General features: G+C 46.7%; 1 protein-coding gene across 2 annotated transcripts; it reads right to left on the reverse strand.

Moving 5' to 3' along the window:
• Nucleotides 1-1,185: 1,185 nt before the first annotated feature.
• Nucleotides 1,186-27,613, reverse strand: zdhhc5a (zinc finger DHHC-type palmitoyltransferase 5a). 2 transcript variants are annotated; one of them, XM_036517332.1, is made up of 13 exons: nucleotides 27,491-27,613; nucleotides 26,264-26,365; nucleotides 16,493-19,160; nucleotides 15,329-15,450; nucleotides 14,633-14,790; nucleotides 14,144-14,316; nucleotides 13,162-13,264; nucleotides 12,313-12,404; nucleotides 10,309-10,435; nucleotides 9,323-9,446; nucleotides 9,096-9,202; nucleotides 6,704-7,560; nucleotides 1,186-3,715 (listed from the first exon to the last, which is right to left on the reverse strand). In XM_036517332.1, the coding sequence occupies exons 3-13, from the start codon at nucleotides 16,642-16,644 to the stop codon at nucleotides 3,478-3,480; spliced, it is 2,253 nt and encodes a 750-aa protein (XP_036373225.1). In that variant the 5' UTR covers nucleotides 16,645-19,160; nucleotides 26,264-26,365; nucleotides 27,491-27,613; the 3' UTR covers nucleotides 1,186-3,477. The 2 variants fall into 2 exon arrangements, with proteins under 2 accessions (XP_036373225.1, XP_036373226.1); XM_036517333.1 differs by lacking the exon at nucleotides 26,264-26,365.
• Nucleotides 27,614-27,998: the final 385 nt, after the last annotated feature.

Below are 27,998 nucleotides of genomic sequence, written 5' to 3' on the forward strand. Positions count from 1 at the left end.
GAAGCATCAAGTAGCCAGTCAAATGTATGAGTTTAAATTTGTGATCTTTGCCTAAGAGTACTCTGATCAGAAGTGAAATAGGAACAAGCTGAGATTGGGCTCCCAGGTCAGAGCTTGTGGTAAACAGAGTGAGCTTTGGTTGAACAGCCTTTGACCTGACTGAGGATCTGAAGCCCACAGTGCAGCAGGGAGAGGCTGTGTCGTTCGGTGCTGAGGCGTCGGGTTAGGATGAAGGATGGGTAAACTGATCTTTGATCAGTAGGAGCTTTCACAGCTCAGTGCTCCATTTCCTGGCTCCACTCCTCTGTAATGGGAAAAAGATAACGCACAATACCAGTGAAATCCTCCCTTTTTAAAGGGAGTTTCCCTAAAAATGTGAAATGTGAATTGTATGTTATGTTTTACTGTGTTTTGATCACTGTTGCTCTGCTCAGCCCCACCTGAAGAACACGCAAAGCGGCTCCGCCTCCATTCTGTCAGGGTGTGTGCTGATTGGTGCCCTGCATCGTGATGATCACATGTAGGAGCTTTTTGATTGCACACAATTCTGAATCAGAATTAAAGATTTACACTAGATGGTTAGCAGGCCTGGGCAAGATGATCTGATATGCTGACAAGTGTAGGGATGACTGGGTGTGTGGTATCTGTCCATATTGGTGTTTTGAAACACTGACTCAGACAGGGGCACTTAATGGAATTGCTTTGTGCATTTACCAAAGTCCCCGTTTTTAAGGTTCATCACAGTTCACTGTTGAAACATTCAGTTCCTGTAAACCTGGTCTGTGAGCTTTTAATGAACAGAACACAGCTGTGATGGCAGCGGTTGGACAGGAGACAACACTACCACCTAGTGGCTATATGTAATACCACTGACATGATCTACAGACATTACCCTACAGCATGCAGGTCTTTGCTGCTTCCTTATGCCAGTGTTTGCCAGTTCTGGTCCTGCAGACCCTCTGTGTGCTGATTCCAGCTTTTCATTCCAGCTGGGCTCTCAACTTTTAGCATGTCTGAGTGAGGTGTTAAACAGGGATGAGTACTGATTTATCTTATGTCAGTTCTCTGTTACAGATGTGGATCATTGGAAATATATTTGTCCTCACAGAGGTATTTATGTTAGATATTTTTGTAAGTTATTGTATTTTATAAATTTTACTCTTGAGTTCCTGAAATAAACCAGTGCAGGGGCAACATCATGGCCTGAGTGACCTCAGGAACGCTGCTGAATGACCAGCCAGAACCTCTCTCTACTACAAAGCCATTTTGCTCCTGGTCATCGTTGGTTGATGGCCGGGAACGAAGCCAGGCCGTAGAGCTCAGTCTGCACTGAGCAACTCGAGAGCCCAACCAGTCCGTTGTCAGTCCGGGCTGAAGGCCCGTGCCCGCACCCATTCTCTCCTCATCCAGTGTGTGAAGTAGCCATGGCAACCTGCAGCCAGCCAGCGCCGAGCGTGCTGCACGTTCTGCTGCATTCCCGTTTTTTCCCGTTTGCATTCCAGCGGAGAGGCCCGCGGGATTTGTGTTATTCTGCTGAAAGACACTCACTGCAGTGGGATCTGATGTTTATGATGACATTCTGAAAGTCTGACCATGCAAATAAAGTATGCAGATGTAACCCACAAGGCCGTGACTGTCACTGTGGTCACTGCTAACTACAGTCCTCAAACTTCCGCGACCTTTGCCCCCGCCCCTCCTACTGCCTCCTGTAGAAGAGAGACTCAAACTCAGAAGGATGCCAATGCATTTTATCAAGGGTTTATTATCAATGCTCAGCCACACACGCGCACATACACACACTCACCCACGCAGAGCTATACAGTACATTTTTAAAAACACCTATGTTCCAGGCCTTGCCTTCCCTCTCCCTACGCTTGCTGCTAGATCATTGTATGGTTGGGTTGGCTGTCTGTCACATCCCAGCCCTTACACTGGGCAGTGTGCTGCTATGCATTCATTAAAAGCTCTGTTCTCTAATCCCGATTGGTGAAATTGTCTTTATAATCCAACAGAGCCTCACAAAATATTCCCTATATGGGCTTGAATTAGCCACGAGAAACATGTGGAACAAGTTTGAAATTCGTGTTTGAAATTCTGAAAAAGTCCCATTTGACTTCTCTAGGGACTACACTGTGGGAGGCGGCAGATATGGTTCTCTGCTCAGCCAACCACAATCACATGCTGCTCACTCCATTTCCTGATTGGCCAGCTATATTGTCAAAGGCTACCGGAGGGAGGGCTGGCTCCTGACTGATGACTGACATACTGGAAAAATTCAAAAGTCCACAGTCCTTTAAAACTACAACAGACACCTGGCATTCCACATTCTCATGAACATTTCAGAATTGTACTCCACAAGAACTGATTGTATGTTTTGATAGTGTTTTAATGAGGCGTTTGGTTTTCTGCAGTGTAGTCCGATTAGCCCTGGCCAAGGGAGCTGCCAGTCGGATGGCTGACATCCCATCGGAGTCTCTGACTTGCAGCTGCAGCCATGAATAAAAATGAACAAAGCAACCGTTTTTAAATAGTTTTACATCCTATCATCCAAGACTGCCATTGGCCCTCTTTAAAATCTTGAGGATTGTGTCAACAGCTTTATATAAATTCATATAAACAAAGATTTTTAAAATTAACAAATCAAATAAAACATTTTAAAACATAAAACATTTCCTCAAATCCCAAGGCCATCACTCTTCAATCCAGTCCAAAATTAGGCTGCTGCCTGTGTCAGTAAAGACCGAACGATCCACCATCCCAACACCTGGGAGTCCGTTACTCTTCCGTTAAGCCTTGTTTGCTGGCTTCTGGGATTGATTGGCAACAGTGGTCTCTGACCAATCACAATGGTCATGTAGCTAAAGCCTCTTATGTTCCCTTAGGTTCCACCTGAAGCCCCTGTTGGCGTAAACCCAAATCCAGTCCTCCTGCTTTTGTACAAATTATGACCCTTCTGACACTTAAGTTTTTAAAAGCATTGTGGTTTTTTTTCCAGTCACATTTGTACAGTGACACCCCAAATGTCTGTGTCTGTCTTGGTCATTGGCTGGCTTGAGAACTGTCCTTTCCAGCCATTTGCCAACAATCACAATCCTGACCCCTTGAGGTGTGTCACTGGCTTTCTAAACCCACTTTGCAATAATTCTTCTACATTTTTCCCCTGGAAAAAACAACACTGATTGCATGAAACGTGACGCGTGTCATCTTTGGGGTTATACACTTTCCACAACAGTCTACAGACCACCCCATTGTCCTTCACTCTGTAATTTCCCTCTCTGTGCTGTGGTTGAAGCAAAGATCGAGTCCATCACTTTTAGAGGAGGTGAGGAATGAACACCACAAAAGGCTCTTCATATGTTGTCCTTTAAAGGGTCCTCTTGTAACATGCCTCCCCCAATAGCAAGGCTCCAAATACGAGAGTGGGAAGGGGCTGGAACCAATTTTTGATCCCTGTTGGTCGAAACGGCCGCCTGTCACTCAGACTGAGATCTCGTAAGTGGTCCCTCCGACTCCTGTCACCTTCTTCACCCCACCCCCTGGCTTGTGGGCAGGGCTTTGTGAAGAGGGAGCGCTATGATTGGCCGGGCCCGGGCGAGTGGTGAGGCTGGCTGGGTTGGAGGGGGAGGAGGGGCAGGAGGGGGGATGAGATGGAGAGGAGGGAGTTGGTTTGGCCTGCCCGTTCGACCGGCTGTAGGACTTCATCTGAATCTCGTCCCTAGAAGACAGAAAAGAGGGAGAGAGAAGACACAGGGATGAAAGAAAGGTATATATAGTATATAGTATGACAAATACAAAAACAAACCTTTTGCAGAAATTGAATCATGCTTATTTGAGGAAAAAATATTATACTTAAACACTCATAACAATGTACTGACACACAGTCTCATTCAATATCACTGCATGCACATGTGCTGGCTGGAAATGCCAGTGATGTAGGACTGTCGCTAAGCACGCCCCTGTTTAACATGGCCCAATACTTTGCCAGTACAACACTGCACACGACCCAAGAGCTGCACAGCACAGTACACTGTGGTGGCATGGGGACATCACCCTACAGGGCAGAAGAGTATAGGTCACACTATGGTAATGTATGTATTATTTTATAGCATATGAGAGTATAATCTAATTGGAATGCTGCTTAAAATCATTCACAAAATTAAACCAGCCAAAATTTCATGAAAATCTGCAGGTTTATACACATTATACTTCTCTCTGCGTCTGTGACAACAGGCTTGTCATCATATACAGAGCTTGGCTGTATCCCAAACTGCACACGGGCATACTGTGTAGTATGCATACACAGGTATGTTTGGCCGTCTAGGATGTTCACACCTGACAGTGTGGACAGTGTAGTATGCTGAACGCACACAGATATTTCACATTTCCTATCCCAGAATCCACTGCAAAATAAAAGGGACAGGGCTTGCAGACAATTAAAACAGTTATTCAGCACACAAGCAACTACATACCACACAACCATTTAGTTTAGTTTAACTTAAGCAGAACATTTGTTGTCACCATTACGGTATTGTTTCACGTAACGTTGGGTAACTGAACATGCCAGATACAGTATTTTATTACACCGGGCCTTGCTAAGTAGCTGCCGTCAGAGATGGTTAATGTAGGATTCTTGCAGAAATGCGTTCACAACTGATGCTGTGTACTTGCGTACTTACTGACACTAACTGAATTAGTGCAGAGTACGCGCAACGCTGCCAGTTAGTATGCAGTCTGCAAGCGTGAGATTTAAGACGCAGCCTTTGCTACTGCACAAACATATGACGTTGCTTGGTCACCATAGCAACCCTAACAGCTCTTGTCAGTCAACTAACATTGGCGAATAGTCGTGGACAGGGCTAAGCGCAGACGTTTAAAATAACCAATCAGGAAAGGCTACGACATCCAACGGTACAGACAGACAACATATGAGAAGATGTTAGACGAAAGCGACCGTTAGCGGTGGTTCAAATGCAGGCAACGCTAAACGGTCAGGTAACGTTAAGCAAGGAGTTTTAAAAGTTTCACATTTCACAAGTTAAAATTTCTACAAATTTTACACAAGTTAACGGTACATAGCTTGCGTAGCTTCTACCTCGAGTTCACTAACGTTAGCTAGCTAGCCGTAGAAGCCAGGTTGGTAGCAAACTAACTAACTAATGATCAATGGATAATTATGAAGCAAACAAAGCTGTGTCGACAGCAAGCTAACGTAAATTAGCTAACGTAGGCTAACGACCTTAACACTTCTGAACTGACTGTAACAGCCTGAGATAGCACGCTGGATATTTTATATATTTACAGTTTTCTGGTAACTGTCGCTATTTGCTTGCTAGCTACTTAATTTAACTAAATTAGCAAGCGAAGTAGCTAACAGCCGCCTACAGAAATAACCTAGCATAGCTACGCAGCTCCAGTTATTGAACAAAGAGCTCAATCAAGTTAATACAAATATTAGCATGCAACCTCACATCGGTTAGGTTTAACATAATTTAAACAAACATCGACAGTAACTAGCGATGTTTTAACCACTGTAGTTGCTTAAACCTGTGCAGCAATATTATACAGCAAGATACCATTTACAAATACGTCATGGTTGAACAGCATGGTTTAGCTACCACACAGTTAACCTTTCAACCTGTTTCACAACGTGGTAGATGAATATAATACTTTTAGGTGGAACAGCGATTCAGCTGAATATGGGCGTTATGATTCTGCGTGTCCTGTAAAGTTATGCTATAACATAATAGATTGGTAAGCAGCGCTGGACAGTCCGGTGCAGCGTATTACCCTGTGCTGTGACAGTGGTGCCACACTTCAGCCACAGTTAGCGCTGCTGCTTGGCCTAGCCCTCAGCGACACAATATTTAAACCCAAATCACACGGATGCAGAAACTAGTAATGTTTCCATCTGTTTATGGTGAAAATCCTTACTGTAACCAAAAATAATGACCAAATCAGCAAAAGAAGACATCAAAATAATTTTTAAAAAGTCGTTTGCAAAAAAAAAAAATGTATTGACGCTGAAACTAACACAACACTGAAAACAGCAGTAATCACAATATAACATACGAATAATAGTTCCTCTGAATGTGACCAGTCATATGGTTAGGAGAATCATATGGTTAGTGACATACCCCTCACATCACTCAAACGCAGAATAACAGGACACACAGGCAGAAAGACGACTGCAATCACAGCCATAAAGCCACATTAACAGTAATGATCACATTAATGACAGTGACAGTACAAGCACTACAGTGGTAATCAGGGTGAGTGACTGGAAGAGTGCAAGATGGTGGTGAGTGACAGTAATGAGGGTGAGTTACAGTAATGAGGGTGAGCTACAGTAATGAGGGTGAGCTACAGTAATGAGGGTGAGCTACAGTAATGAGGGTGAGCTACAGTAATGAGGGTGAGTTACAGTAATGAGGGTGAGCTAGAGTAATGAGGGTGAGTTACAGTAATGAGGGTGAGTGAGTTACAGTAATGAGGGTGAGCTACAGTAATGAAGGCAAGTTAGTAATGAGGGTGAGTTAGTAATGAGAGTTACAGTAGTGAGGAGGATACAGTAATGGGGGGGCAGATGTGGATGCGTTACAGTAGTGAAGGCGAGTGACGCTCATAGAGAAGAGAAAAAGAAGGAAACACTCACAGGAGGCGGGGAGGAGAGGAGGCTGCGGGCTGCAGAGAGAGTGGTACTCACTTTGGGGCCTGGATCCCCCCGCCGCCCCCCGCAGAGGCCTTACGCACCATGCGGTACTGCATCTCAGCCGCTGCCGCGCTGGAGTACGACAGCGACTTCCCCAGGGGGGGCGGGTGGTGCGGGGAGCCGGGGGGCGGGGTGGACTGTGGGGCGTCCGGCGCGCCCAGGGAGCGTGCGCGGTACGCATACGGGTGCGAGTCGGACAGGAGGGGCGGCCGGGAGAAGCGGGGGGGGCGGGGGTGGTGCTGCAGCAGGTGCTCCCTCTCGGGAGGGGGCGCGGGGCTGGCGCTGCGCAGGTAAGCTTTGTGGGGGGAGGACAGCAGGGCGGCGGCCTCGCGCTGATGGGCGATCTGCGCAGACAGGAAGGGAGAGCTGTAGCCCAGCACCGCAGGGGGCGCCGAAGGAGGGGGGTGAGGGGGGGGTAGGTCAGGGGCCGCAGACTCGAACTCCTGGCCCTCTGAGGGGGTCAGCAGGCTGTCGTAGGACAGGCTCCCATTGCGGGGTGTCTGATTGGCCAGGCTCTTGTAGCTGGTGGAGGTGGTGCCCTCCGAGTGCATCATGCCTGGTGCATTGTGGGCCGTGTGGGCGGAGCGCACACTGGAGGAGCGCGAGGCCCCCCCTGACAGCACCGTGGGGTCAGAAAAGGAAGGGTAAGAGCGCCCCCCCAGGGAGTAGCCAGGGATCCCAGAGCTGGGTGCCCCGCCGACCCCCCCGCCTCCCCCGGCCCTGCCCACGCCCCCGCCCCCCCTCTCCCGCTCGCCCTCCCTCCCGTCCAGGCTGGGCTCGGAGCGGAAGCCGGGCTGCTGGCTGGACTGCAGGAGGGACGGGGACTCCTTCAGACTGTCCCCCCGACTCATCTGAGAGAGGGAGCGACACAGAGGGAAAAGCAGGAGCAGGAAACAGGAAGGTAGAGGAAAGATGGATGGGGCAAGGAGGAGGAGAGATTGAAGGCAGGCGTTAATTCTGAAATTTTGAATATGTCAGCAGAGTACTGAGAGAAAGGGTTAAGTGACCACTAACAGCACATTAACACGGCACTCAGGGGGATTTCCTTCCTTCTCAATCACTGAGCTAACTGCCTGACACAGCAGAACAGCAGACACACAAGGTGAATCCAGATAGGGCACAACCTGACAGACCCGCACACTGACACACACAGCCTCACTCACACGTACTGCGCAGTGTGTACTGACAGACACACACAGGGTCAGAGAGCAGTGGGCTGTGTGGTGAGCTGCACAGTGAGGAGCTGTGCTTGTGTAACACTCAGCCACAGCGCCCCCAGCTGCCTCCATGCGTAACTGCAGCCGAAGTGCACTCGCGTTACCAGGACATTCTCCCGCCGAGCTCGATATCAGTGATGCCCATCACCCATGTTTCTTCTAACGCTTGATTTATGCCACTCACTTTTTTGACAAAGTAAAGTAAGGTTAGAGTATATCCACCATACTTCTGCAGTGTTACTGAGCTCACCCTGAGTGGATGGAGCGCTTGCCACTAAATACACATATCTGGCTGAGTTTCATTCTTTTGTTAAAATTTTGTAAATGATATTTTGTTCAAAATGTAACATGAGCTCTATTTTTATGGAGGCAGAATGCTTTGCTAAGGAAATAACTATATTAACATTACGTTATTTAATTAGAGATTATTATTCAGGTTGTGTGGAATGTCTGTGTGCTCTGGAACACTGATTATCTGCATGTGATGGCAAGAAATGTAATGCATAGGAAGCTAAACAAAAGTCATAGTGAAAATTCCCCGAATGCGAGAGAAAGCGATCAGTGATGGTGAGCAGAAAGCCCTCGGCTGCATTACTCCGGCCCTGCGTGTGGAGGAGAGACGGCATACGCTGTGCAGGGATGTGAAGGAGATGGGCGCTTACACACATACACAGAGACGCACGGGAGTGATCCCAGCTTCCACTTACTGATACTGATCAACTGAAAGCCACTGAGTCACCACACAAAAAGAAGGAAAACGAAGACATGGCATTAACAGAACGTGAAGAATAAAGTAACCAGCACCAAAAACCAAACTGCCACGGAAAACAGCACGCCATTATCAGCTGTGTTGGTGCCTTGGTTCATGAGCTTTTGAAATGAAAAGAAAAAAAAACGGGCAGTTGCCGTCTAACAGACGGGCCACAGGATGTCCCTTCAGGTGCTGTTTGAGACTGAATGTCACCGGCCTCCTGGAAGCCGGTGTAGTATGTGTATGTTGCACACAGGCAGTTTAGCATGACATACATGAGGGTGACAGGTGGGCGGAGTTTTGCTTGGAGTAGGTGTGGATTGGAAGTGGGGGTAGTTTACCTTGGTGGAGTAAGAGTGGGTAAGGGGGGTGGGGGCATGTTAGCGTTGTTAGCAAAGGGGAGCCTTAATGCCATTACCTTGTTGGAGTGGGTCATGGCTGTGTGGTTCTTTCCCGGGCTGCTGTAGGCAGGTCTGTATTTATACATGGTGGGAGTGGGCGGGGCTTTGCTGAGCAGGCTGCTCTCTGGAGGGGGAGAGGGAGAGAGAGAGAGAGGGAGAGTGAGCATGACGTTTACTGAAGTCTTACTCCAGTGTTACTGCAGTATTCCTCCCAGCCGGCCGTGCGGTGGGAGGCGGTGTTTACCCTCTGTGTGTCCTGCAGACAGGGGGCCCCGGGACAGGCCAGGGTATCTGAGCTCCGGTTTGGGTGGGGGAGGGGGCTCTGCATCAGCTGACTGGCTCTCCATCATCTCCAGACTGCTTTTGGACTGAGAGAGAGTACAGTATGGTATTGATAATGCTAACACTGCACTGAGACAAAGAGTCAATACAGAGACTGACGGGACACTGCAGTACATTAACACTGCACTGAGAGAGAGGATTAACACAGCACAGCACATTAACACTGCACTGAGAGAGAGAGGGGTAATACAGTACAGCACATTAACACTGCACTGAGAGAGAGGGGTAATACAGTACAGCACATTAACACTGCACTGAGAGAGAGGATTAACACAGCACAGCACATTAACACTGCACTGAGAGAGAGAGGGGTAATACAGTACAGTACATTAACACTGCACTGAGAGAGAGGGGTAATACAGTACAGCACATTAACACTGCACTGAGAGAGAGGGGTAATACAGTACATTAACACTGCACTGAGAGAGAGGGGTAATACAGTACAGTACATTAACACTGCACTGAGAGAGAGGGGTAATACAGTACATTAACACTGCACTGAGAGAGAGGGGTAATACAGTACAGTACATTAACACTGCACTGAGAGAGAGGGGTAATACAGTACAGTACATTAACACTGCACTGAGAGAGAGGGGTAATACAGTACAGTACATTAACACTGCACTGAGAGAGAGGGGTAATACAGTACACTACATTAACACTGCACTGAGAGAGAGAGGGGTAATACAGTACAGCACATTAACACTGCACTGAGAGAGAGGGGTAATACAGTACAGCACATTAACACTGCACTGAGAGAGAAGGGTAATACAGTACAGTACACTAACACTGCACTGAGAGAGAGGGGTAATACAGTACAGTATAGATACAAAGACTGACTGGATGCTACAGTATGTTAGTACAGTATACTCTAGATGAATGCCTTACTCTGTGCAGGTCACCCTGGATACCGTTGTCCAGCACTTTGGCTGCGAGCTGGGCATCAGAGATCTGTGGTCTGAGGAAGGGTGGCTGGACCACAACTGTCTGCGCCTTCTTCAACCGCCCCAGGTACCTAGAAACGAGAAACACATCTTCGTGAGTCAGAACTACGACTTGCAAAATGGTCAAGAGTTAAAAATTTTTAATGAAACATTATTTATCGATGAGTACGTAATGTAGGTCACTACACACAGTTAGACTGCGTACAGCAAGGCAGAGCGGTGCAGTGGAGCCCTGCACAGTAATGAAACTCCCTTTACGGTCAGAGAGCCGCTCTGATCTCACGCCGACAGTGACTACTGTATGTTTATCTGTAGAAGTCTTTGACCATGACAGGATGGATTCTGCTTGTCTGTAAGCCTGAGTATCCCCTGCGCAGATCTGCTCGAGGCTCGGCTGGTGAACGGGTTCTTCCCACACGGCGTCAGAGGGTCTGCATCTGTGCATTTCAGTTTACCATTCAGTATCAGTTCTGAGTTGAAGCCCTGATTGGCTCCTGAAAGGACTCCGCTTCAGCGGGGCTCGACAGGCTGCCTCCGTCTCTTCTTGCACTCGGAATAATTCACACTCAAGTCTGGGAATCGGTCTCGGATGCCGAACACTGCAAACTCATTCATTTCTGCCCAGACCAAATAAAATATTGCTTTCCAACAGCAAGTAATTCATCAAGATTAACTACTAACTAGTGGTATTAATTATTAAAGTATTAATTCAGTCTTCAAAATATGATAGGAAGTAGTCTTACTGAGATGTGAATATAATAATACTTGTAAGTTACATTTTGGGCAAGCAGTATGGTAGTTGCCTTGGAAAACCACACTATTATGGTCTAAAACTGGAACCTAATTGTTCCAGACCCGAGAGCTCCCTTAGGCTTAGTCCTGACTCAGACTCGGTTGAGTTGGTCTTGACTACAGCTCTATGAGCAGGGTGGCAGGCCAACACCAGCTGGCCTCTTAAGTGTGTTTGCCAGAGAAACAAAATGGCACTGAGATCTCTGAGGAGGCTGGAAGAGCAGAAGGCAGAATGCAGACTCCCTCAGTGTCCCTGCTGGGAGTGAGCTTAGTCGCCATCATTCTTTGACAGATGAGCAGGTTAGTCCTGAGCTTCAGTGTTGCTGCTGTGGGGCTTTTTTGGAAAGGGGTGAATGGGCATCACTCGAAAAAACCTGTTGGTTCTCAAACCTCAAAAACTGGACAAATGCTGAGAAAGCCAAGGCACAGCAGCTTACTGTGCTAGACTGCACAGTGAGACTTCAGCCCTGACTTGCACTGTAGCTTTAACTGGCCTTGCGAGTTTGCTGTGACTTTACCAGGATTCCTGGTGCAGCTCACTCTGCCTTATCCTGATGCAGTGACACGCGGGGAGGTTCCCAGCAGGAGAGCTCATGGTGTGTCAGCCCTGATTCTGCAGTGCCAGGCTAAGCTGTGGAACACGCACTAGCGATTTTCAAGAACTGTAAAATGCGTTCTCATCTTTACACAAAGGGTCACTAACAGGCTGGCAGGCTTGTGTCCCGGGGGGTTTGGTAATCTTTCGTCAGTATGCTCTTTCTTTGGACTCTTCGTTTCTGTGGGCTGATGTGGTCTGGAGGGAACTGGCCTCCTGGCCTCCTGTCACATGTGTGAACAGACTGCCGAGTGGGATTTTGTCAGAATGGCTAACATCAAGGTTGAGAAGGAAAACCCGGTGCTATTTAATGAAGTGTTTTCACACGTCTCTGTCATGGTGCCCTGGTGACGCTGGTTTATATTCTCTAATGCACAGTGCTGGGAAATGCACTGCTGTGACGTAGTGCTGTAACCTGTGGTGGGGAGCACAGAGCCGCCCATTAAATGCTCTCAGAGTTTATGCGCTCCCACACCCAGCCTGTGACAGACAGACAGCTGATCCATCGTGGGGGGACACAGAACGAGGTGGACGGACGGACGGACAGACAGACGGACGGACCTGGGGGCCTGGGAGCTGCAGAGCACGTGTGAAACGTTCCTCCAGCAGCCGTTAGTGAAGGGGTTCACCCCCCCTCTGAACTTCCCCGTCACCTGTGGAGACAGACAGAACGGGGTGCAGGTGGAGAAGAGAGAAAGCAAAGGGAGTGAGGGAGGGAGAGGGGGAGAGAGGGAGAGGGAGAGCAGGAGAGAGGAGGAGAGAGGGAGGTAAGAGGGAGAGGGGGAGAGAGGAGGAGAGAGGAAGGTAAGGGGAGAGAAGGAGAGACAGGAAGGTGGGGGGTGAAGAGCAGAAAAGGGCTGTTGATTACTTTTCTCCATGAGGAGATTAGAAGATACAGATTTTCAGGGTGGGGTACATTACAGGCTGCATTTTAGAGACTACAAAGCATAGAAAGATGAACCCTTTACCATCTGAAAGAGGAGACGCACAGGATTAATATGAGTTATATTAAAAGAACGTCTCCGTGTCAGACATCTGAAGCCTCAGCCCTTCCCACAGTAGCACTGCACTGAAACTCTGCGTAAATCACCCCAGCTTCTACACCTCCTGCTCATTTTAGCTGTATGACAGTTATGACTTAACTGCAGCTCCTCCCTGAAACCAGCATTTTAAACGTCCTCTTCGTGTTTGTCAGGCGAGTTAGCACCCCTCAGGCAAAACAGTGCAGGAATGTAGCAACATCGTCCCACACGTCCGTTAAAACAGACAGTCACATTTACATACAGGGTATGTTAGCATTAACCAAACAAACACTGTTGGTGTAGATGAAACTAGTCTTATTGTTGGACTGTTACTGCAGTCTACAGTTGTGTAACACACGCACACACACACACACACACACACACACACCTGTTCATTAGTGGTCCTGCCGCGGGCTACCAGTACGATGTGGAAACCAGTAAGGCCAGCTACTGGGATGAAGAAAAGGCCAGCAACACACATCACAGCCATGCTGAGAGAGGAGTTAAGGAACCAGGGAAATACAGAAAGACCTAAAGAGAAAGCAACTGAACGACAGACTGAAAACAGTAATAAACCCATAACCACACTCAGAAATAACACAGAGACAAAAACCCACACACATGCAGACACACTAAAACACACACAAATGTCCTAATGCACAGCCAGAGGTACATCATACATACATACACCTCAAACACAGAGACACAAAAAACCCATCCTACAAGAAACACACAGAGAGCACACGGTGAGCACTGACACAGGCGTGTAACAGAGACAGGCGTGTAACGGACACAGACAGCACACGGTGAGCACTGACACAGGCGTGTAACAGAGACAGATCACACGGTGAGCACAGACAGGCGTGTAACAGACACAGACAGCACAAGGTGAGCACTGACACAGGCGTGTAACAGACACAGACAGCACACGGTGAGCACTGACAGGCGTGTAACAGACACAGACAGCACACGGTGAGCACTGACACAGGCGTGTAACAGACACAGACAGCACAAGGTGAGCACTGACACAGGCGTGTAACAGACACAGACAGCACACGGTGAGCACTGACACAGGCGTGTAACAGACAGACAGCACAAGGTGAGCACTGACACAGGCGTGTAACAGACACAGACAGCACACGGTGAGCACTGACACAGGCGTGTAACAGAGACAGGCGTGTAACGGACACAGACAGCACACAGTGAGCACTGACACAGGCGTGTAACAGAGACAGATCACACGGTGAGCACAGACAGGCGTGTAACAGACACAGACAGCACACGGTGAGCACAGACAGGCGCGTATCAGACACACAGATCACACGGTGAGCACAGACGGGCGTGTCCGGCATGGGAGGGCTGAAGGATACGTGACGGCGGAGTGCACTCGGTCCAGCTGCTGTGTGTGGTACAGGATGAAAAGCAGGCCGAAGCCGAACACGCCCATGATGTGGGCCGTCAGCGACAGCAGGAACAGGAAGAAGTAGCGGTAGTTGCGCCTGCCGATGCAGTTATTCACCCAGGGGCAGTGGTGGTCAAAGTCCTGCGGAACAGGGAGAGAGCGTCAGGGACCCAGCATCCGCGCATGGCTCTGTACACAGCTGATGCAGCTGTGTGTGTAACTGGCAGCTAGATTTGTGTGTAGCTGTTGTGTATCTGTATGAGTATCTGTGTAGCTGTTGTGTATCTGTGAGTATCTGTATGCGTAGCTGTTGTGTAGCTGTGCATGTGGCAGTACCTCTACACAGGTGTCGCAGATGGAGCAGTGTGAGAGTATGTGTATCTGTACGTGTGAGTGTGTGCGCGCGTTCGTGCGTGTGTGTGTGTGTGTGTGTGTGCGTACGCACATGTACTCGTACCTCCACACAGTTGTCGCAGACGGAGCAGTGTGAACAGCGCGGGGGTCTGTAGAAGCGGCAGGTGGAGCACCACTTCATCCGCACCTGGATGCCGCGGATCTCCACCGTCTTATAGAGCGGAGCGCGGAAATCATCCTCCTTATCCTCATCCTCCTCCGCTGCAGGAGAGCACAGCACAGGGTTAATACAGTACAGTACATTAACACTGCACTGAGAAAGAGGAGTAATACAGTGCAGTACATTAACATTGCACTGAGAGAGAGGGGTAATACAGTACAGTACATTAACATTGCACTGAGAGAGAGGGGAAATACAGTACAGCACATTAACACTGCACTGAGAGAGAGGGTTAATTCAGTACAGCACATTAACAATGCACTGAGAGAGAGGGGTAATACAGTACAGCACATTAACACTGCACTGAGAGAGAGGGTTAATTCAGTACAGCACATTAACAATGCACTGAGAGAGAGGGGTAATACAGTACATTAACACTGCACTGAGAGAGAGGGGTAATTCAGTACAGCACATTAACACTGCACTGAGAGAGAGGGGTAATTCAGTACAGCACATTAACACTGCACTGAGAGAGAGGGGTAATGCAGTACAGCATAGATAGAGAGACTGCGCCGAGAGAGAAGATTATTACAGTAAATTTGCCTTTACTCTGAGCTCTAATCAAATATGCTGCTGTACCTCGGGGGAAGATCCCTGGGTCCATAAATGTTGCCATGCAGAAATTGGCAAGGACAAAGAGGAAGACCACGCCGTTGTACACCGGGATGGCGATGGAAAACTGCTCTGATAACCACGGACACCTGAGGGACAGACGGACAGAGGGGGAGATGTGAACTCGGTAAGGACTGCAGGCTACAGGTGCGTTCACAATTCCTCAGAAGGGACAGAACATCACATGACAACACAAATGCAAACAACAGCTTACATCACACAATCAGTGCAGCGCAGTAAAGCCTTTATTTGTTTCCGTGGCATGACAGAATATTGTTTTTCTTGTAATAGGATAGAAGGACACACCAAAGTTTGAGCTCAAATGAATGGAGGCACGAGAGGGGCATAAAGTTTCCTCTGTACTACATGTGAGTCAGTTCCTCAGCAGCTCTTCAGCAGCTGTGCTACCCCAGTCCCACACCGCTGCTGCCACAGTGACGGGGGCGAGAGGCTGGGCCAGCCAGGGAGAGACACGCTCTCCGCTGCTAAATAACCGACATACAGTGTTATTCAGAGGCCTCAGCGCTAACAATGGAGCAGACGAGGAAAGGACAGTGTTTCATTAAGGATGACAGATGTTGGCCTATTTTTCCTTTTCAATTTTTAATCTGGAGGATACTACTGGCAGAGTATCGCAGTGTGTGTACACACTGCTCACAAAAATACAGCTGCACAAGGATGAGTGTCTCTGGGCCAGGAACGCCAAGGGGTGTAAACTGTGCAGTGTGTAAACGGTTGTGTCCCCTCTCCGTGGGTATGTCCATCTTCCGGTGAGTGTGCATCATAGTTTTTCATACTTGTGTGTGAGGTTGAAGTGCCAGGTTTGGCACATTCTGTTGTGTGGATGTGAGTACACAGATCTGCACATTTTGTCTGTTTGAGTGCATGCGAGTTCTGCATACAGTGGACATAACGGCCATGTGTGGGTGTGCGTGCATTGTGATAGCTGCACTCTGTGTGACACAGAAGCCATACGTCGTCTGTGAGGTATGTGTGTAATGCGTTAGCTATAGCAAGAATGTTAGCGTGAGTTGTACTCAGTACGTAACATGAATGCTGAAGCATTAGCAATACTCAGTGTGAGGTGTTAGCTTTAGCTGTAATGTGAACATTAGCATTAGCTGTACTCACGTGAAGCAGAAGAAGAGTGTCGTGGAGCCCACCAGGAACGCGGTTGCTGCGGAGACAGGCACGTAGCGGCTGGGCCGCAGCGGTCGGGAGGAGGAAGAGGGTGGCGAGGAAGTGGGGCCGCCGACACCCCCACTCTTACTGACACCCGGCATCACAGACAGGACAGGCCCAGGGCTCAGGGATTGGGGTGATTAGAGAAGGGGAATTGAGGGATGAGGGGGAGATGGGATGAGGGATTTTTAGTGGGGATTAGAGGCAATGAGAGAGGAAGAGGAGGGTCAGAAAGAGAGGGGGCCGAGCACTCTCAGCCTTACCGGGTGGAGCCAGGACCCAAGGGTCGACATACTGGGGGGGGGTGGGGGCGGTTAACAGATGGATAGAGAAGCTTCCTAAAGCCCAACTACGTGACAGGAAGTGTAGCGACTCCTATTCCTTTAAGGGGTCTTGCACGGTCCTGGAAATCTGAGCTTTGAACTTTGACCTTCAGCGCTGGGTGAGGGGGAGATGTTTATGTGCACGTATGCATACAGTGCAGAGGGAGACGTGTAGGCCGGGCCGTTAGAATGGGTGTAAGAACAGAGTGCCAAAAAATCACACAGCTTTGTTTACTATCTGATACAAACAAGAAAATGTCAAAGTGGGGCTCTAATATCAGAAAGAGAGGCAGTGCTAAGACCCCAGGTAGCAGCTATTAGCAGAGAACAGACAGGGGGACTGGGTCACAGATGGAAAAGAGGATACCCAGAAGTTCAACCTTGGAATTTTCTGTTGATGCAGGTTATATTACTTCCAAGAAAAACTGAGGAAGTAGGGACTGATGTGGTGACTGAACCTCACATCACCTCTGAGTGAAGCACAAACACGTGCCTGATGTGTGTGTGTGAGATTTAAAGTGAAACAACCGACTGAAAAAATGGTCATTTATACTAAAAAGTGATAGCAAGATAGGTGCAGTTTCATGTAAGCACTAAAATGAACAATATGGCTTAGGTAAAATGTATTTGGTGTAATACAGGACATAAATTAGCGCAGTTTTTGGAAAAAATCTATACAATCTTAATTGAAGTTTTCCGATTCTAAAATTCTTTGAGAGTTTTGGAAAAAATAACTGGATGGTGATGAATGGCAGTGAAAGTTTAATTTGGTGTTACACTATTAATAAATGTTCTTCTCATGTGTGTTTACCCTGTAAAAACATTGGCTCCACAACCTGCCTGATCACAATGGTAAAAAATGCATCGTCTTCCAATCTTTTGTAGATTCGAATTTTGCTATGTAAAAATGAGACAATAATTAGAAAAAGGTTGTAATAATCCATAAACATCACAATTAGTGCAAATTCACTGATTGAAGGTGAATTTCTGACGAAAGCCACATCTGTCAGTCACTCTGCCTTAAAGCTGCAAGGGCACCTGACCTGTGATTGAGATACTTCTGTCTCAGAATGATTTGGTTTATAAAAGATGTTCAAAAATACATACGAAGAAGAGGTAGAAGTGGGTATATTTGTCTCTACTGTAGATTTTCTGCAAGATGGAGAAGGTGGTATTTGGAGGTGTATCAAACTTGAGTTTTGGTTTCAGACTGTGAAGTCCTCAGAGGGATTGGCATTGTATCGTACAGGTCCTAACTTACTAGTGTTGGCCTACACACAGGTAACGTTTCAGCGAAATGCATGTGAAAGGACATGTGTTGAGGGCTGACAGGTCCGAGCCTGCAGACTCATACAGAGCAGGGAAAGAGAGGGAGAATGTGGCAGTGAGATAGAGAGTGATGGGGGAGAGATAGGGTTTCTGTTCCTGTCTGAGACTGAACTAAGGCTATGTTACCGTCACTGAGTCAGTGGCCGCCTGCATTAGGGAAGTTCCCTCTGTGCTTTTCAGTGAATACAGGTGAACAAAGGGCCAAGACGAGGTCAGGTCTTTCTGCTTCTCCTTTGTCTTAAAAAAAGTCACTCGTTTTCTGTAAACTGTTTTGAAAAACAATCTGGCCAAAAAGCTTCCAGTGCACAGAAGAACACAAGGATCCCTCCAAGAGAAACGGTCCTCTCTCCTGCACGCTTCTCCAACAATCCAGAGACAGTGATGTCAGATGTGGTGTCCGAGGGCCGATTACACAGGCCTGGCTGCACAGTAGGCCTGTGGGATGTTTCTTTCCTTGAAGCCGATCATAATTTTGAACTGTCATTAACGTATCAGATTTGGGGACAGAAAATAACGGCTTGATTGACAGTGGGATGAGAATGGCAAGGTTCACCCCTTTCAGCAAGCAGGCGAAAAGTGCAAAAACCTGTTAGCAGTTAAAAAGACAGAGGCTTTAACACAGATCCACGTCATAAAAACAAGAAACGTCACCATCCCATGAGGAGCAGAACCAGACAGCCTCCCCTGAGGAGATTATGACTCCCCTGCTTCTGTCTGTGGCAGGATCATTCCCTAAACAGACGCCCGTTTATATAACTGCCTATGAGTCGGAAGATTCCCACGGGACTTTCTGTGCCATGGCTGCACTTCTGACTGAAATCACCAGAGGAGCCAAACAGCCCAGCTTCTGTTGGCCGATTCTCCTTCAGGGCGGGGAAAACAGTTAGACAATCCGCAGGAAAATGAATCCAACAGGTTTGCACGCTCTCCAATCTCCGTTTTCAATGCTTCTTCCAGGGGCACGGCTTCGAGAGAGAGAGAGAGAGACATCATATGACAATCATGAACTTGACTGCCAGACAGCTTTCAAATTAACGCTGAAAAACACACAGGTAGCACCGTGTGGGGCTTCATGTGATAAACTCTACACCACTGCTCTGTTTGGTTAAATCACGGCTGTGTTAAGATACCATGAGATACCACAGGATACAGATACCATGGGAAACAGAGTCTGTGCTTTTGTGGAAAGGTCCTTGCCTTGAAATGGCCCAGTTCTGACCCTGTTGCTGGGCTGTGTCTGTGTGTGCCAGATTAATGGGGCACTTACACTGTGTAGCTCCAGGTGAGTGTCATGTGACTGCATCTGGACATAATGCTGCATCATGCTGTCAGTTTGAGAGACTGCACTAGGGTTTCCATTTCTCCTCTCTCACCCTGGACAGTCTGGTTAAACACATTTTAAAAATCCTCTCTACTTTCATCCCCATAAAAGTGTTTCTAATTTTGTTTAAAATGTGTTGCTGGACTTCCCTGCTGGTAGGAATCCCTCCAGGGCACCAGAGATAGTCAGGTTTAGGCCTAGCCCATTATACACAAACTTCATAAAAACTTCTAGCAAATGAAAGTAATTTTGTAGAACACTGACATGCTACAGATCTCTTCTATACTGTGTAACTGTAATCTATACAGCTCAGGACTGCTTTTATCCAAAGCGACTTACATGTGAGGTACAGTACCTCGAGAAACCATACAGAGTCAACAGTATTAGAAGTGCTGCATGACAAAGTTCCAAAGGTGAGGCGAGGTACCAACTAGCAGGTAAAGCTAGCGATTGTGTTAAACCATTACAACCAAACCATTATGTTAAAATCTGAAAAAAGATCTTTACCGATTACCGACACTGAAGCCCTGGCCACAGCTCTGCCTCTCACGGCAGCACTGACCTGCTCCCTCACGCCAGTGCTGAAATGCACAGCAGCTGAACAATGCTGCTTCCCTCTGTCAGCACACGTGTGATTGAACACGTGAGATTTACAAGTTACTGCCTGCATTGTGTATGGTGTCACGTGACATTTGTCACAACAGCGCTGTGAAACGCTCCTTAACTTGTTAGTGTAGGTGAAACGTATCTGTCCTGAGCAATGCTAAAACACTGATCTCTCCAGACAAACTGGCAGCCTGTCACACTTTCTGAAGTCATCTTGATGTGATCAGTGCTACAAAGTGACGTATCTCTCTGTGCTCCAGGGTCAGCGCCTGTGCACAGCATGTCAGTGGTGCTCTAAGAAACACTGTGACAACACTGCAAAGTGATGTGTGACAGAGAAAACGACATGGCTTCTTCCATCTCTTAGCTGCCATTTTGAGTCTTTAACATACAAAAAAGATGAAGGATACTCCCTTTTCACCAAAGGTGATGACAGTTCAACTGTTAGAGAGAACAGAAGTATATATCAGCATGTGTCAGAGATGAGGCTTCTCCTATCAGTGAGCTGAAATTCATGAGTAGGTATGTGAGTATGAGGAGGTAAGCCAGCGAGCGTGCAGATTCTGTCAATGAAAAATAAAACACCTGTGAGAGCTGCCTGCCAAAGCCCAGGGCTCCGTCTGGAACACAGGCACACAAAAATCAGCTGCATTTATTATGTTATGGTTCACAAACTTTGCTGAGATCTCATTTGCAGAGGAATTCTCTTATACCATCCTGCATTTCAGATGTGTTGCCTGTAGCTGGATCAGTACCTGCTGCGCCTACAGAGGCAATGGTTGGGAAGCAGAGATGCTGGTCTAGTGCTCTAGCATCTGTTCAGCATCTGCAAAAGGAAAACTGGGAAAACTCTCAGTCTGTCTCCTGCATACTGTTACAGTGGTGTACGTCCACTACGGGCTGAGACGTTTGTGTTGAAACATGACCACTGTCAGCAGTATCAGTATAGCAGGGACCCCCTGTGCCTCACTGAGTGCAGCAAACAACTGTCTGTTCTGTGCCTCACTGCAGCACTGACCCCTGACAGATTCCTCTATTGCAGAACTGACCATCACTTCTGAGATTCCTTCACTTTAGCACCAGCCAATAATTTGTAAAGTAGAACTGGAAACAAAGCTGCATAATACTGAAAAATGAGGATCAAACTGATCCAGATACAGGTACTTTACCTGAACAACATTTATCCAAACAAAAGTTTTCACTCAGAGCTGGCCATGACTGTAAAGCTGCCAGTTATTTGAAAGTTTGCTATGGTGTACCTAAAGGCACAGCAGACCACCCTTTGTGTAGCACCCGCTGCCTGTGTGATGAAATAAGCACTTGTGTCATTTTGGATAAACTGAATGGCCCTGAATGGTGTTTTTTTTTTCCTGGTCACCTGGTGTTATAAAGTAAAATAATGCCGGGAACAGTAACTGCACTTTATCATCACCAGGGTAAGTGCAGGTCCTCAGGTTACCTGTTGTTTTTATCATTGACATATTCATCTCTCATTTTTCCAGCCAGCTTTGAAAGTCATCACTTGTACTACTTCCCCTTGCCCCACCACAGCAACCTCTGCATTCATGAGGGATCACAGTCCCACTGTGCAGTAGAGTGAGGTGAGGACAGGTGATTCTCCTCTGAGCAGCTTTCACACACCTGGTAAGTCACAGGAAGCCAATATGTGCTCCCAGTCATTGCTGGAAAATGGCACAGTCAAATTCAAAGCTGTTCAAAGCAATTCACTTGTCGTCCAGTTAATACCCCTGTAACCTGATCCCCTTAGAAATGTGATGTAGGAGTGTTTCCCATCCATCACAAGGTGGGAAGGCTTGAGATAAATGACTGTATTATATTACCAGAAAATCCAATACACAGTCCAACGAGGAAATTACACTAACCAACAGATCACATGTGTCTGACTGTGTATGAATGGGCCATGTCCAGTCTTCCCCTTAAAGATGGCACTGTGTCAAAGCTCATCATCATCTGTGCAATGTGAAGTGGCTTAACGTACAAGCACACTAGTCTGTCTCAGGGCCAGTACCTCACTTCAGCTGACACTCAGTGCCAGGCAGAGTGCTGGCATCAGGGCGGACTGTAGCGATGGCATCATGGAACCACCTACATTCCAGCAGTAAGTGCTCTGACAGAAGCCATTTTAATGACAGTTTCAACTGAGTGGCCTGTGGCATTCAATAACTTGCCTTTAGTTTCAGCAGCAACTCTACGCTAATCAGAAATGGAAAAACTCGGCTGAAACCAGGAGAGAGTTAAATATGCTTGATATTTTCCAGAAATTTTAATACGAAGTGCAGCAGCCCTTCTGTAAGCACCCTGCTCCTACAGCATGGGATTTCACCTCCCATCAAAGTAAATGCAAAATCAGCACTGAGCAATGCCTGTCAGTGTCTGCCTCAGTTACTGAAGGATCCCATGAATTTTTCCAGCTTTAGATATCACCCCCCTGACTCTCAGAGACAGCAGTGCCGCTGTGGTCTCAGATATGTTTCTCAGCAGAACGTTACCTTGCATGGTGCAACCTCCGATTGCCAGGGCTGCTGATGGAAAACATTAGTCACGTTTTCCCTTTACTGCCATAAAATTTTCAACAGACATTTCCTGCATTTTGGCAGCACACCTTGTGTGTATTCCAGACAGTTCGAGAAAACAAATCATTACAATTTACAGCAGCGTTACAGTCTTACTGCATGCATATAGATATGGCTACCATCTAACGCTAATTTACAATGAGAGAACAAATTTCAAAAAATTCAGAGCAAATTATGCTTTTCTTGTTGGTAGGCGATACAGAATGTAATGTGTTCAGTGGCTGTCAGTCACTGCTAGTAGTAGTAAATTTAGAACAGAAATCAAAAGAAAAAGGAAGAATGGGACTGAGTCTGAAAGACTGCAGACAGAGGGAGTGTCAGGAGGAGGAATAGGCCACTTCCAGCAGCACTCCATTTGAAATCGCTTGCATCTGTGTTAAAATTACCTTACACTTGGCAGATTTTTAGCGCTGCTTAAACACTACTGCTGTTGCCTTTGAGCCAATCCATACCACAAAACAAATGGCCACACCCCCGTCACACCCAAACACCACCAGTGCTAGTAAAGCTGAGGCAGAAAGTAGCAACTTCAGTGCTGTCATTTCTTCCACAGTGTCTGCTGTCACAGAACAGCAGCATTACGCCCGCACCCCTACGTTTGATCTCTGATCCACCTTTCTGTTTACAGGGTATGTCACAATTACAGGCACAACCATTTAAATAATTTAACATCTGAAGTGTTTATCCCTTTCTCATCATCTGTTCAACCTAGCCTCTGGGCAAGGCTGTGGTCCTCTCCCACCTGGTCTACCAAGACTCCCTCTTTGCTGGGCTCTCTCTACCAAACGGTAACTCAAACCTTTCACTCTGTGCAGCCTTCATATCACTGCAGGCTATTGTGAGCCACACCTATGAATTTAGTGTGGCGCTTTTAGTTGCTGCGTTCGGTGTATCTCTGACAGCACTGTAAGGAACCGACATGTTTGGAGGGGATCTGTATGTGCTGGAGCTCCAGCTCTTATTACATGTGCGGTACTCTTATAAAGCTTGTCGGGATAAAGTGGCAAAAACAAATACAAAACAAAAATAAACATGCCAGAAAATAAGGTGGTCCTGATACCAAGGCAAATACACTTTTCAAAAAGATCATTTTTAAAATAACAAAAATGCACATTACTGGTCAAATAATTAAATACAACTTCCACCACAAACTGGAAGATATTTTCCTACACTCATGCAGGAAGATGAGTGTGAAATTCTCTGATACAGAACTGGCACAAACTGCACTACAGGAGAGCCACTGCTGATTGGAGGATTTGAAACTGGAACTGTCTCACACTGACTGAGATGAAAAATCCAAATTTTATTTTTGAAAAACATGCATTTCCTGCATGCTGGATTTTAACCCTTATTAGCAGATTTCAAACACAAGCTTTCCCACATTGTTGACATTATTGAACATTTTTTCCCCCACAGAGTTGTGTAGACGTGCATTCGCAGGTGAGTAGTTCTGAGGGTTCTCACTGGCACTGGGGTAGCTGGGGTAGAAAGGGAGACAATGTGGTATCAGCTGATTACACTCTATCCACTGCTATCATTTTGGCTACTGACCCAACTTTCAGCTCTTTGATTAGTCTGCAAACATAGGGCAAACTTTATAAAATGTATATTTTGGGGGCAGAAATAGCCTAGCCTTATATCAGAGTCAACATGGTAGATATTATAATAAAACTTCTTATCCAGAATTATTGGAATGACCTGTGGGAATGCTCGTGTTGGTGATGGACACCTTCCAGGTGATGACTGGCTTTGAGTCTCATTTGGCTTTTTCATGTTGACCGAGGACCTAATGATGGCTGTGACATTAAACTCAGGGCTACGGACCACATGTGAAAAACCGAAGAAATAAAAGCTTCTGAACAGCTCTGCAGCCAAAGCAATCCACCCCCTTAAGCTCATTAGCGCTGTGGCCTGCCTTGCTCTTCAGCACTCCCTCTTCCAAATGTCTTCCTTCCCAATGAGGAGAGTCTACACCTCTCATCCGCTGATCATCGGTGGAAACCTTACTCACGCAGCGCTAGGGGGCTGCTTACAGCGTTGCAAATGTTTAAGTTACCACATAAAAACCAAGCTCAACTTAATAACAATACAGGAAGTGGGTAGTAAACAGGTAAGACGGGTTCCAGTCGGGGTGCTGGTGAACATTTGGCAGAAAGTGCCTTAACTGCATTTAACTATCAATGTTAGAACCTGACATTAAAACAAATACAAGATGTTTTTTATGTCTCAAACTTTACTACAGTTATATTATTAAGTGTGACCGTGATCTCTTGACCACGTTAACCTCCAGCACTCCAGCGCAACCCCTGGTGTTTCCCTGTCTCACTCTGGGGTCTTGCATCTGAACAGATGCAGGCCCCCCTTGTTACAACAGCATCATGGGTTGAATGTAACTCACATTGGTATTTCAAACAGGAACTCCCTCACCTACTTCCTGAAACCACCTCAAAGGTTTTTACTGCCTTTAACTGAGGCTTAGAAATGTCTGTAGCAAACAAACCTGACAGCTCTGTCAGGGGTCCTTCTCTACTCTGCATCCTCTTACAGCTCAGTTCCCTCATACTGTTACATTCAAGACCTGAACAGTAACAATCCATGGCTGTACAAAGGTAATGGAAGTTTTATGTTCTACCTTTCAGACAAAGCCAATGGGAAAAGAGCTCTTTTTTGTATCCCAGTAAGACTCGTGGGAGAGAAACCGCTGGACAGCCTCTGGAGAACCTCAGCGGTTATTCAATCACAGATGCACTCTCATGTCTGTCCATATTTTCAAACACAGTGGAAACAATGCAGGCCCACTACACCATTGTCAGACATGTTTCGACAGATCCTCTGCAATGTTTTGAGGGTCCAGATAATACCGTGATTCACATTCCCAAGACTGTTAACAACGACTGCAAGTTCCATCATTAACTAATGTGGTCACCCCACCCACCAGCCATGCATGCCTCCAGGTCTGAAGACGCTTCTGCTTCTGGCTGATTAGAGGACCTCCTGGTTTCTAATGAGAAAATGAGCAGATACACTGCCATACAGAACATCCAGTACATCTGAAACGCTCAGAAAGCCTGCTACACTGCATGATAATCTCCTATACTAAAGAGCGACACTGTTGACTGAAAAGGATCATGTGGGGTATCAGTCTGCATGGTTTGAGGGCGCTGAAGGGCACACCTCAATATACAGCAAAAATGGGGATTTCAAACATTTACGATCTTTACTTTCATCTATGGGCTGTCTGGTTTTATAAGGAGTGGACCCACGTGGTGTTGCTACGATGTCAATAGCAGCGGCATTTCTTGTGCATAATTATTGCAAACGGCCTGTGAGCGTTACCGTTACCCTGCTGGAGCCTGTGAGCGTTACCCTGCTGGAGCCTGTCAGAACCTCTCTAAAGGCTGTGTAACATTAGCACACTGACTGCCCTCAAGATGCTGCCCTCTGACAGAAGCCACTGATCATTAAATGGCATCACCCTGTTGACCTTTCACCTTCCATCTAATGCCGTTGTACTCTTTGATCTCTTCTGTGCTTGCTTTGATCTTACCTGAAGCTTGATACCGTAAACTGGAAGCACTGATCTGGCTGCGGTCCCTTTCCAGGTGCCTGCACGTCTGTCCGTCTGGCTCCAATTACCTGACACCGACACCTACAGACACAGCTCACTCAATTAACACCACGGACCTGATACGCCTGACTTACAAACATCTTGTTTCTCATACAGTAAAACACAAACACAGTTATAAATACAGACTAAGACCCATCTGACCATTTTAAAAGATATAATGGAGTATGTTCACACTCCTAACAGAGACACTCACTTATAGCTGACATGTCTATACTGAAAGTCACAGGTTACACAAAGACACACATACAACAACAGCACAAAGCAAAACATTTTCTCACCACTTCCATAATGACTTTCCAATAATACAAAGACTTTGGGAGAGCCAACGTTTTCATTCAATGAGGAGCTACTACACACAGAACAGAAAAGAGTACTGACTGGAATTTATGTTCATACAGTATTTACAGGTAGCTAAAACTATCCTCTCACTGGGACAGCACTGCAACATCCACACACAGGGAACCACAGACTCATACAATCAAACAAGAAAATCTACCAGCTGGCTATATTACTTCACTGCACTCCACAGTGCAATGCCGAGGCGGTTATTATTATAATACTCAACTTTATGAAACTTAACAACTACCTACATGTATACATGCATGCATCTACAAAATGCACAATTAATAATAATGATACTAATGTGTTACTGCAACAAATGAGTGGTCATTTTGATGCCCTAATCTGTGTGTTTGTATGGGAATTAATCCTAAAATCTCTTTCCAGTTTAGAAAACCTGCTGCTATTTAGTTAAAAGGTACAAGCAGACATAAATCTAACAATAATCCCATTTCAAGCATGCTGTAATTAATTACATTAAAATATGAAAACCAAAAAGCCAGTTCCCAATGCCCGCGGTGCTCCCGGGCTGTCAAATCCAATGGGTGACCTTTCGTTTACGGGAAAATACTGGCTTTCTCGCAAGTATAGTGTTTTGTATTTAAAGCGCTCGTATTATGGTTTAACACCTTGTTAAATTCAGGCAGAAAGGAACAGGCATTATAAGCCGCTTGTCGGTTATGAATTCCTCGTATACTAAGACTGAACCCCAATTAAAGAGCTCTATTTGCAGCTTGTATACAGTGTGGTGAACGCAGACAGTATGATCACACATTAAACAACAGAAGAATAAATGCAATAATGTACCTGCAGTACACTGCAGGTGTGTCCGACGCCTGCCTGCGTCTTTTGGGTGTGTATCGCTGCGGTCCCAGGCTCCGCTTAGGCCCAAAATGAATCCCCGAGCTCTCTTCTCCTGCCACGCCGGCTAAGACGCGCGTCCAGCCGCGGTCTGACTCAGCGGCAAGGTGTGATGTACCTGATAGCCCAAAGGTCGCGATCGCAGATTCAAATCCAGCTCTTCGTTCCCACTGTGCCGTGGGTTATTTGTATGGGTGTGTTATCTTAAGGATTCCTCGTTATGGCTTCTCCTTCACATACAATCCAGAACACGACAGGAACATTATCAGGAGGGGAAAAATGTCGGATTCCCTTGTGCAATGCAAACCGTAGATCAACTCAAACCTTTAAGTTAATATACGGGTGAAAATAGCTGTTGCTTGCCAACAAGGCAGTCGTCTATTCACCCATATTAATCGTTTGACTTGGCAACCGAGCAATCCAACTCGATTTATCCAAACCCTAACGCTGCTAG

This window comes from Megalops cyprinoides, chromosome 22, assembly GCF_013368585.1.
Source record: "Megalops cyprinoides isolate fMegCyp1 chromosome 22, fMegCyp1.pri, whole genome shotgun sequence".
Taxonomy (NCBI): Eukaryota; Metazoa; Chordata; class Actinopteri; order Elopiformes; family Megalopidae; genus Megalops; species Megalops cyprinoides.